The 12,524-nt window shown below is 35.9% G+C and overlaps 1 protein-coding gene across 2 annotated transcripts in view; it reads right to left on the bottom strand.

Moving 5' to 3' along the window:
* The window catches only part of LOC129954098 (serine/threonine-protein kinase 11-interacting protein), a 58,377-nt gene that overhangs the window by 44,225 nt on the left and 1,628 nt on the right, over positions 1-12,524 (bottom strand). The window contains exons 2-3 of one of the 2 annotated variants that reach the window (XM_056067768.1): positions 342-1,682; positions 30-278 (exon numbers count right to left, since the gene is read on the bottom strand). In XM_056067768.1, coding sequence (XP_055923743.1) covers positions 30-278; positions 342-1,682 — 1,590 coding nt within the window. Of the gene's footprint in view, positions 1-29; positions 1,683-12,524 lie in introns of both variants that reach the window. The other variant, XM_056067767.1, reaches the window with a different exon arrangement.

Here is a 12,524-nt window from a genome sequence, read left to right as displayed (position 1 = left end):
ATATTAAAAAAAATTGTTATTAGACTTACATTCCTCTTCATTTACTGAATCAGCATAAATACTTTTCAAATGAGGAGCAATATCCAAAGGTTCTATTCTTTCTTTTTCTTTGTCTTTACTATTCGAATGAAAGATTTGTTTGTTTTCTTGAGTGGTCGTTTCACTCTCAAAGGCATTTTTATTACCGGATACATCCTTAGTCTTCGCATTGTTCTCTAAACTATATTCTATTGGTGTGATATCATCAGTTGTTTTCGTAATTCCTAGATCAGCTTCTACTGCAACCGTCAGATTATTAGCATTTATTTCACCCAGATAATTACAGAAAACCTGTTGCGTACATTCAGAATCAATTGCTATCGAAGCATTTGAGGAACTCAATCCTAACATAGTATGCACAATATGAGCATTTTCGTTTTGTAGCCACCCAGCACCATACTTGTTTCTTAGAATTTTAAACTGTTTCTTAGTTTCTAAGTGATCTTTATTGCTTTTTACATTTCTTTCTGTGGTTTTAGAGTCAACAACTGCATCTTTTTCCCTTATTTTTTGGTCAGAACACTCAATTATAACCTGACGTATTTTAACGCGCTTAGATTTATCGGTAGTTGATGAGGTATACCCAATTTCTTCATCACCTATATTAGTCCTCTGTTGAAAACTATTTGATGACCCTACACTTGAGGCTGGTGTTTGACTTGAAGATGACTTATTTAAAGGTGTCGGACGGCTATTTGATTTGATCATGTACTTTGCAACGTAGGTGGAATGACTTGCATGCTGCTGAGTTCCAGTCAATGCCTTTTCGTTCTTCGACAGCGGTTCGTAATCAAGAATGAATTTCACTGTGCAAGTATCTTTGTGCAAGAACTGAGCTGTTGCTAATCGATGATTCGGATGACAATAGAGTGGATTGCCGTATAAATTTAAGTACTTCAAACTCACCAAAGCACAAAGAGGAAACAGTGAATTATGATCCAACAGACAATTATCAGAGAGGTCAAGATCAGTTAATAAGTCGAGTTTTGAGATACCAATAAGGTCTTCTATAAAATTATTGCTTAGATTTAAGAATTGCAGTCGCTTTGATGTCTCCACATGAAAATTAGGCACAGTGATCAATCGATTGTAGCTTAGATCAAGAGTTTTGAGATTTGGCAACCATTTGATTGCCTCAACACTCACTAGTTGATTGTGACGCAGATTTAAATGCTGTAGGTACTGTGCGAATTCTAAAGAACTGTCAACAGTTTTCAAATTATTGTAGCTGAAGTCGGCAGTTTTAAGTTCATTCCATACGAAGCCGTTCGAATTATCGCCGCCACAATGAGTTATTATTTCCACAACTGATTGCAGACTGCGCACACAAACCAATTGATGTAGTTGAGACCGCAATGGTTGAATGCCAACAATTTGTTTAACATTTGTCTTTTGTACTTCTAATCGTTTAAGGGATTGAAATTTCGATATGTCAATAACGCCATCAAAGTAGTCATCACCCGGATAATGGATGATGCAGAGATAAAGAGTTTTTTGCACAAAATCGTGTATAAGTTGTAGGTCACGGAAGACATTCGATTTAGAATAATTTGGTTTCACCACCTGAAACGTTTGCTTTGCAACAATTTCTGAAGAATCAGAAATAAGAGTGAAAGAGTCATTCAAGGCGCGAAGCAGAGATCCTGAAAAAAAAAATAAAGTTAAGAAACCAGTTTTTGACCTAAACATTCATGTTTATGAGAACACAAAAATCAATATCTACAGGAGAAAGAAGTAAAAAAATACAAATTAGTGAAATAATTTACCGCTTACGTGCAACACTTGATTTAAAATAATTTTCTTCAATTATTGAATTTGTCATATACCTTTCCACACGAACACTCCTCTTCTTATGTTTAACTACAACGACAAAATATGATGAGCCCAATAAATTCCGACCTACACAGCATTATACAATGGGAAATACAAAAACGTGTGGAATTTAATGCTTAGAGACCCTAAAGCGAGATGGACTCTCCTTGCCAAAAATGCCGCAAGATGTCTGGGTTTTTTACAACGATGCAAGACATTTTTCTCTCAGTCTGATCTGGCTACAATTTACACAACCTACACACGTTTAAAAATTGACAGTATTCAAAGAGCTTTTAAAATTATTGCTGACATTAATATCTTCAACTCTAATTCCTCGCTCGATCATCGTCGTAAAGTTTCTTGTTTCTTGATGTTGTCATAGAAGAAGTGCTATTTCTATTTTATTTCCAAGTAAAACAAGTTCAAGTGTTTGAGTTTGAAGTAAATTTTGTATAGATAGATACCTATATAATTTTATTTTCAAAAAGACTTTACAAAAAAAGAGTAATGTCAGGTTAAAAAGGAAATTAAAAAACATATAAGCTTAGTAAGTAGATTAAGTTACATACATAAGTTTTGAAAATTCATTTATAATAAAATTGCGATATTTAATTGACGCTTTTAAGAAGTAATATAAGTTTGATTATCAGTAGCCATTAAGAACGTTGAGAAGTTGAGAATGACGTACGTTTTGAATACTGAGCAGGTTCCAATGAAGTGCATAGCATTTCAAATTACACAATGTACATATTCCATCTGTATTTTCTTGGAAGGCTCTTCAATTGATATTAAGGCGTCCGCAGCCAGCTTTAAACATTATTGAAATCATTTCACGTGAATTGTAGTCATAAAAGTAGTTCGGTGTGCCAGAGTTGCAATCAAATTGCAATATTCATCGTGAAATTGAGACTGTGTTGCACTAACTGTAAATTCAGTCCAGTGTTTTTCTTTCATTTTCACTAAGAGAATGTTATGTAAGCTGCCAACGAACATTCAATAAAAAGACCCAACCATTCCTTAGCCTAGAAGATTTTCTTGCTTATAATGGCTTTCGATAAAATGTCTATTACTAGGAAGATTTAGATTTAGTCTTAGGAAAGAACAATGTAGCTGGAGGGACTTTAGAAACCCTTCGGTAAACCTATGTGCAGAACATAGTTAGGGGTATTATCGGGCGGTAAAAACATGTATGTATATGTGATATCTAGTTAACCAGGGGCGGATCAGTATGCAGATTTTCACTAAAGGATAACACTAGTGAAAGTCTGTTATTGAAAAGTTCAAATTGGATTCTAGATACTACATATACTATAGGTAATTGTTCGAATTTGTGTATGAGTACCGACATCCACCACTCGCTCTTCCAAATTTGAGCGTTTTTGTAGCAGATATCCATGTAAGTTTATAACCTACGAACTATTTCTCATAATTTTTAAAATTCTCAGATAAAACAAAAGTCTCGAATAAAATGAAAATTTGAAATTCACAAATATATCTTTAAAAAAATTACATAAAAAAGATTTGTTTACGAGGCCAGCTATATTGTAAAACACAACTTGACAGGCAATCCGTGCTAATTATTAATATTGTTTTGTTGGGTTTTAGATACTGCTACATTGACAGAATAGTCTAGGTTGATTTTGCTAAATAGATTAACCAAATAAGCTTTATCGGCTTCATTAAATAAAGTGATAATACCATCCTTTGTGCATTTATATTAACGTCCATCAACTGATAGATGGATGGAAAATTTCAGATCGTTCATTCCCTGTAAGGTCTTTATTAACTGATATATTTTTGTTTTTTAAACCGCTCGATGACGGTTTTAACATCGTTTCCATTCGCAAGCTCAAAAACATACGACGAATTCTGTTGGTTAGAAGGCCCGTATTTCAGCATTATTGATAGTAGGTAAGGTAAGGTTAAGTGGCTGTCCAAGATGAAAACGGACACTTTTAGGCCAGTTTAATGGCCCATTGTGATACCACATGAATCTTGAGGCTACATCCTAAGCTCAATGGAACCAGTTTGAGTCCCTTACGAAACGTGAGAGGCTGATTATGCTAATATGATTTAGATCGTTAAAGAATAATTCTCCTAGGTAATTCTTGCGTTTTTTAGCTAGAGCAGGGCATGTACAGACAAGATGAAGAAATGTTTCCTCCTCTTCCTCGTCCTGCAAAAGTCATTTGAGAATACGCCTAGTTTCGTGGCGGGCTTTCCTATTAGACAGTGTCCGGTTATGACACCTATTATCGAGCTTATATGCGATCTGCTTAGAGATAGCAAGCACCTTGAACGTTTTAAATCCAGTGTTGGCCAGATGTTTTTTGTGACCTGAGACATGGTGATGTTCCACCTGGTGCCTGCCCTTCTCACAGGGTCTTGCATTAGCAACAGTTTACAAGTAGCGATTGGTATACCCGGCACCCAGCAAAAGTGAATATTAAACCTATTGCTATCTCCATTAGAGATGATCGACAGTTATGGACTGTATATATTACAGAGTGGATAATGTTGTTGTTAGTCCACTGCGAAGAAGCTTTGAGGCGAATAGCAGAACTTGCAGCTATTTGTTTGCTAAAAATGTCAACAGGTGTTAGGTAGAGTAAGGTGTCCAGTGCCGCAGATGGGATCGTGCGAAGCGATCCGCTTCTGCATAGGCTATCTAAACGCTAGACTTGATATTAATAATAACTTCAAGTATGGTGCTACATACTTGCTGAAAGTGCTTTTTTGCTTCTTCTATAGTCTTAGCATTTAAGCCTCTCTCATTCTTCTTTCAAACCTGGATTGACTTCTTTTCATATTTTCTATTTCCGTGCTTTGTTTTCCTTTTCAAGTTCTGCATGAAATTGCACCCATTTTCGAAATAATTGAATTCATTAATAGTACGTTAGCCATATTGGTATTTGTGCAATTTTTCTTAAACGACGAGAAATCAAATTCTGGCGAAGTCTTCGTAACGATCTTTTTGAATTTAATTTTCATTCATAAGTAAGGTTGGTGAATTTTCTAAATATCAAGAGGTTGTGTGATAAGATACTGAAATAATGGTCGCATTCACAAAGCTAGTGGCTACGTAGTCAAGGGATTCTGATTGGTTAAACCTAACTACAAAAGTAGTTGAAATTTCCCCTCCGTTGTTGTGTACAAAATTTGGCTACAAAGTTAGTGACGAATGATTTTGACGTTTCAGAATCAGCTGCTCGGTAAAGAAACACGAATTCAAAATGAAATAAATCCTCCAGTATTTAAATACAAATATAAATCATTCAAATTGTGTCTTAAATTTGATTTTATTGAATTTAAAAACACAAAAGATAAGTTAAAGTTATCAAATCAAAAAAATTTCTTATTTTATATATTTGCATTTGTCAATAATACGACAGTTCCAGATTGACTAGCTTTGTAGTGTAGTTTTGCATTCACAAAGCTAGTTGAATTTTGACTTCGTAGCCACTAGCTTTGTGAATGCGACCAATTTCTGTGCTTTCTTGTGAATTGAGAGTTTTGTCAAATAAATAGCTATGAGTTGTGTTGGCTATCTATTTTTGTGAGAGTTGAAAAACTACTCAACGTTACTTTTCTACTGAGCATGCGCAGACAAAATTGCAAGCGTGAGAGATACCTTTGTTTCGTCGCTTGCGATGTATTATACTATATGTATTTGATTGTTATCAATGTGGTAAAAATGTACTCACAAGTATGTTAAGACTCTAGCAGAAAGAAAGCACTCAGTTCAAATTTGTATATCATTTGAGTTCAATAATTAAATACTTTATTCCGATTTTATGCACTTAGATTTAGTTATGTAATATTTTTTAAGCACAATGGTTGCCACCTTATTATTTTTACTGCTTTTCGACTCTAATATGTATCACCTCATAATCTTAAAACACTGATCAACAGGCAAATTCTACAAATGTACTACTTTAAAAAAAATTATGATTTGCACTTGGTGGCCATACGGAGAAGAAGTGAGTACGAGGCCTTTATGGAGCGTTGGAGATTAATCTGTACTAACTGCAGCATTTTGGCTACAATTAGGCAGGTCAACCTCCACCACGGTTATGTTTTGATCCTCCGAGTCTGAGGATGAACCCAAGAGTTTGTCCTCGCTTAGAAGAATCATCTTAAGGTCGTCCTCAGTCTTCATTAAGGATGGACTGTTTTCGACTTTTTTAGAGGGTGGAGTCGTGATTAGAGAGGGAGAAAAGACGACGCGATAACCTTAATTTTTTTGCATATTCGAATTTTGATGGGATCGAAATCATAATTTATAGAGCCATTCTTCAAGGCTAGAGGAGCCAAGGATTCTTTATTGAGTACCACAATGGCACTCCTATAAAGACCTTTCACTTCGTCTAGCTTGACGATCTTCCGGTTATGCTAGAAATGTCTTCCTTAGCGACAACCTCGAGCTTCGAACCTGGCCAAACTTCACTTAATCGTCTGACAGCAAGCTTGTATAAGTCATACCACCTCTGATCGCCACAAACCATGAGTTTACATGACCCTAATGCGAACCCTCATCGCTTATGGATGGAAGTGGTCTTGGAAGCTCTCTCAAAATGCTTAAAAAACCACCCAAGAGCTTTACCTTGACCAGCTGCCAACGATCAGACGATATTGTGCCATCATCATCGCTCCTGTCAATGACCGCAACCATTACTTTGTCCTTCGTGACGTCACTGAAACTGACTTGTTTCCTGATGGAATTGAAAGGAGTGCTGGTGTTGTGCACACGAGGCCGTTTTGGTGTTGGTTGATTCTTTCCAACCTCCCGATACCGTGGAAGTAGGTTGGTCCAAGGCCAAAGTGTCTGAGTACTACCCTAATCCCATGCGCTGGACATACGAAACAAAAATGCAACAGAAATCCAATGTGCAATGTATTTAATCTACTACTTCATAAAGATACCGCGTGTACAAGAAAAATGTGTGCTCATTGCCCTGCCCCCACTCATCTGATTTAAAAGACTGTCCAAATGAAGGAAATTTTAAAAATTAAAATGAATGTTATCATGTCATATCGGTATACCAGGCAATGAATATGCCGACAAAGCTGCAAAACTCTACAATCTGTTTTTACTTTCGATACATTTTTAAGAATGACATTGAAAGATAAATCGATCAATTACTTAAAAAGAACAAAATTCTCAACTGGAATAGCTACGAAAATCATTATGCAAAGATAAACACTGGTCGATGCGCTCCAATCTACCCATCATCGTTCTTAGCCTTCGCTTAGGACACAGTGTCTTAACTCACCAACACCTATTAAGAAAAGAAAGTCCACCTCTCTGGCCATCATGCAACAACAACTTGAACATGCCACATATACTTAGCTGATCATCATGCGGAATTTCGAAACAAATTAATGCTGTTTTAAAAACCGACCAAAATATTCATTCCTTTCTTAATTTTATAAGTTGTCAAGTAATTTATTTTTAGTTTGGTTTGGTATTGTCACATGAGTAGAGTAATGTCTATACAACTCTTCAAAATAGGATCAATGTTCCTTTTTTCATAAGCGAATTTTGTTTAGCATTATGCCCTTAATACGAGAAACGGATCGAACGTAATACTAAAAGCGAACGTTTTTGAAATAACTAATTTTTTAAATACCGTTTTGATATTGGTTTCAAAAGCCAACTTTTTTGGAAACAGAGATGTTAACCCATTCTAACGTCAAAATTCAATCATCTTATTTTGCTCTATTTTGGATTTTTCGTTAGTTCTATCGGTCGATAATTTGTGGGGGAAGAATATTCGCCTTTTTTTTGGGATTGGCTTAACAAATGCAATTTTCCAACTACTCGGAACGAGCCCAGAAGAATAGGATAGATGGAAAAGCTTACGCAGTGGTTTTGCTGGCGCCATGACTAGAGCAATAGAGCTAACTAGAGTCATTGACAACAAGCGTAGGACCGAGAAAGAGGAAGACTTCCTCACGTATTTTACAATTGAGCAACAAATTGTTACTGCCTTTGGGACATTGCAGTATTTTTTGCCTTAATTGTTGGTCATGCAAAAATTTCGTCCTTCGAATATGGGCGTTGCAGGCCTTTTTGGCTTGTTTAAATTTTTCTGGTTTTCCTCAGTTGGGTTGGCTCTAAAATACCGGAAGCTCACCTCTTTCCCCTTGATAAGATCTTTGTAGCTCGAATTAAACCATGATTTATTCTTAGGTTTAATTCTTTTAACCCTACTCGGGATAAAAATGTCATTCCCAGACGAATCATATTAGTAATCACTGCGCAGGAGTCTACGTCACTACCGAGGAAGCATAATGACCAGTTAAAGATCCTGAAGAAATTATTGACACCGTCCCAGTTGCCTTTCTAGTCTGCCAAACGGAGCTCTTTCTTTAACTGGATTTGTTTGACACGAGAAATTAGCAGATATGACACTGTGGTCCGATGTTTCTAAAAGCGTCAATACACTGCTTGTGTACTTATCAGGCTCAGAAGTGAGAAACAAGTAGTAGGCTCATTGACAAGCTGAGTAAGATATTTAATTTCAGCAAAAATCTTAGCACACATTCCGAATGGAGATCAGACAGATCATCAAATTCCTGAGAAGTCGAAACTCTGTTCAGGTTTGGGTTCCGATAAAGAAAACAATAGTGAATGATGTGTTTAATAAAGGAACATTTTAACCACATGAAATTAAAGAGGGTGTTGGTACAATAACCATATTGTGGTAAAAGTTGAAATGTAACATCATTCCTAATATATAGTGTGAGACCATGGTGTACGAAGAATAATGGCACCAAGCAATACCCATGAATACAAAATTTAGCAGGATCGGAATCTTCACCTAGAAACTGTGGGATGTACACAGACAGAAAATTCAATCTCAACCCACCAACCCCAAATTACCAGTCATTGCAATACATAAAATCCAAAAAATCAAAACAGACGAATTTCTTAGTATATCACTGTATAAGATTGTTTAAAGGTCTTTACAAAAAAAACTTCACTTCTAGTGTAATGCCTTTACTAGTGACGTTAAATTGGTCACGACCCTAATAATCATAACAGTGATCTACAATCCATATATAATTGAATGAACCAACACAAACACACCATTGAGCTGGCTTACAAAAAGCTAAGCCCAATGAATGCACCTGCTTAGCCACTCAACTGTACAAAAAAAATAAAGAAAGAGTGAGGAAGGCAATGTCACTTACTGTGTTTTTGTATAGGAACTTTGTATTGTTGGCTTTTTCCATTTGTATTGCTCTTTTTTTTAATATATTGCTGTTGTTGTTCACTGTTTTTTTTTGTTCGTTACTGTTTTTTGATTTAATTTTATTGATTTTTTGTTGATCATTTTTTTTTTGCGAGTTTTTTTGTTTTGTTTTAAATTAAAGTTAAACGCGACTGCCATGGGGACGGGGACGTGAATCCCCTTACTTTTGATGATAATGATAATGATAATGATAATGATAATAATAATGATAATGATAATGATAATGATAATGATAATGATAATGATAATGATAATGATAATGATAATGATAATGATAATGATAATGATAATGATAATGATAATGATAATGATAATGATAATGATAATGATAATGATAATGATAATGATAATGATAATGATAATGATAATGATAATGATAATGATAATGATAATGATAATGATAATGATAATGATAATGATAATGATAATGATAATGATAATGATAATGATAATGATAATGATAATGATAATGATAATGATAATGATAATGATAATGATAATGATAATGATAATGATAATGATAATGATAATGATAATGATAATGATAATGATAATGATAATGATAATAATAATATACGGTAGTACCGGTGGCGCTTTCCCACTTTCGTCTTTCCGAGCTCGGAAAATTATGATGAACGGGAGGATGTGCTTGATGTTACTTTAGTAAACAACCGTAATTTATTAGTGGAGAATTGGAGAGTTTCCCCTTTGAATTCGTTTTCGGATCACAAGTGGATTCTTTTTCAAATTAATTTAGAGTCGAAAATCCTTCCGCCTTACAGAAATCCCAAAAGAACTGACTGGACGAAATTCAATCAAATTGCTAATTCTAAACAAAGCAACTTACCCAATCTCACTGAATCGATAGGAGACCTTGAATCAAAGGTGAAAACCTTTGAAACTCCTATAAGTTAAGCTTTTAGAGTCTCTTGCCCAGTTAAATATAGCCGAAAAACCCTTCCTTTTTGGTGGAATGAAGGTCTGTCCAGTCTTAGGAAAATGACGAGGACAATTTTCAATATCTGCCAGAAACATAAGTTTTACCAACTGTATAAAGACGCTCTTAAAATTTACAAGCAAGCCCTTTCATAAGCCAAAAGACAAGGCTGGATAGAATACTGTCAATCAATCGAAGACATAAAGGACTCCGCAAAGTTTTATCGAAGGAACATTGTAATCCTTCATTTCTAAAAAAGCCTGATGGAACCTGGACAGCCTCTCCAGCCGAATCTCTTGAGCTACTGATGAAGACGCACTTTCCGGGTTGCGAGAGTGATAACCCCGAACAGCTTGAAACCACAAAGCTAAATGTAGCTCATGTGGAGCAAGTCAATTCCGTTATAACCAGAGAAAATATTACGGCATACTGCCAGTTATGCTTCAAAAGTTGCATGATGTGTCAGCTCCAAAGCTGGAACAAATTTTCAAAGTATGCCTCCTTCTCAAACATGTGTCCATGTCGTGCAGACAGGTGAAAGTAGTTTGTATCCCGAAAGTGGGTAGGCGAGGCCACGAATCCGCGAAGGATTTCAAACGCCAGCGTTTTTCAGGCTGAACTGCTGGCAATAAGGGAGGCATGTAAGAAACTTAAAAAAAGCCCAAACCAAAACCGAAATGCGGATATCTTTACGGACAGGCAGCTGTCAAAGCTATTAACTCGGCCACATCCTCATCTAGCCAGGCAAGGATCGGCCCTTCATAGCTCACTTGCGGAAATGGTTAACATTCCTCTTGGCGCTATGAAGGGTAAAATCTTTTCTATCTACCAAACTGAATCTAACCGAAGGTGGAGCAATTTACCCAACTGCATTATATTTAGGAAGATATGGCCCATCTATAATAAAGCCCGTACAAACGATCTTCTGTGCAGGCCAAGGCAAAACATAGTCAGGATTGTTGCGGTTTTTACCGGACATGGGCCTATAGGAAATCATACGGAGAAGTTGGGTATCTCCTACAACTCTTTTTGCCGAAGTTGTAGTGACCAAAGAGAAAGTGAAACGATAATCCATTTCCTCTGCAAATGTCCTGCTTTGGCAAGCACTAGAATAAAATACTTTGTAAAGCATTCTTTCACGAACTTGATAAGCTATCTGAGACAAAGATTAGAGACCTAATATTTTTTCTCAATGCGACAAAATGGCTCTAACATAATCGCTATGAAGCTTCTCTATAAATTTGTCCCTTTCAATCACAGGTCAAACGAGTTTTTGGTATCAAAACGGCGCTCAACAGCGCACTCAGGCTAGGTTGCCTTGAGATCGCCATTTCTACCTACCTACCTAACTACCCGTGACATGATGGTTAGTGCGTTGGACTGTTATGGATTCAATCCCTGCCTATGCCACCTAAACTTTTTTTCACGGGTACTGCCTCTTGCGAGGAATTAACAACTTCTCCAAGAGTAATTCTTGTCATGAAAAGTGCTTTTTCAAATTTGCCGTTCGGATTCGGCTTAAAACTGTAGGTCCCTTCCATCCCTGACAACAGCACTAGCACACAGGAATGGTTGAGAGTTGTCATTCACTAGGCCCTAGTTCTCAAACGGGTTGTTGCCACCCAATTTAATTTAATTTAATAATAATAATAACAATCAAAACAGCGACTATTCTCGCAGAGACGGAATCCCGAAGATCTACAACAACAGAAGAGCAAATGAGCTAAAACATTTTGTTAACCGCGACATCTTGCCCAACTACCCCACAGGTGCCCGCACTTCTTAATATACTCCTGTATGGCAAGGCATATCTTTGTTCTGCGGATATATGAACTTATTTCTGCATACTCGAAAATAATACATGTCACCTCTCTCGAAAATGTATTTGCTTTAAGAATTGTATTAATGCTGCACAGTATTCTGCAAAAAAAAAACCACCATATCCTTATAGCAAAATTAAATTTTCTCGTTCAACTAGAAGTTATGTTCTGACTCTATTACGCTATTCTTGCCTTTTTTCTAGTCGTCAATTTTTTATAAACGCGGTTCGATTGTGGAATTCCCTCTTCCTGCCCATAAAGATGATTAGATGCAGCATTTGGTTCAAGACGAGACTTAGACAATACTCTCGATGATAAACTTTTTCGTTTATATTTAACTAATTTAAAATCTTTCTATTTTTAAATGCAATTATTCTTTCTTTTTCGTTTAATTTATCATAAAGTATTGCATTTTGTTTTTATTAGTTTTTGGATATTTCTTTGGTAATGTTAATCAGTTTTTTTTACTTACCATCATAAACATTTCTAAATAGTATGTTAATAATGAAACTTGCGCTATATTAAAAGACATTGTATCTTCTTATTTTGTAGCTAGTTCCATCCAAAAATAAATAAACAAGTTTGAACAGAGACTAGTTAAAGTTCTCAAGTCTCACTTAAACGCTGGTAATAAGCGAAAAGCCATTAACACCTGGG

This window comes from Eupeodes corollae, chromosome 1, assembly GCF_945859685.1.
Source record: "Eupeodes corollae chromosome 1, idEupCoro1.1, whole genome shotgun sequence".
NCBI classification, from domain to species: Eukaryota; Metazoa; Arthropoda; class Insecta; order Diptera; family Syrphidae; genus Eupeodes; species Eupeodes corollae.
Note: the sequence above shows the minus strand (reverse complement) of the source record. Positions and strands in the feature narration are given on the sequence as shown.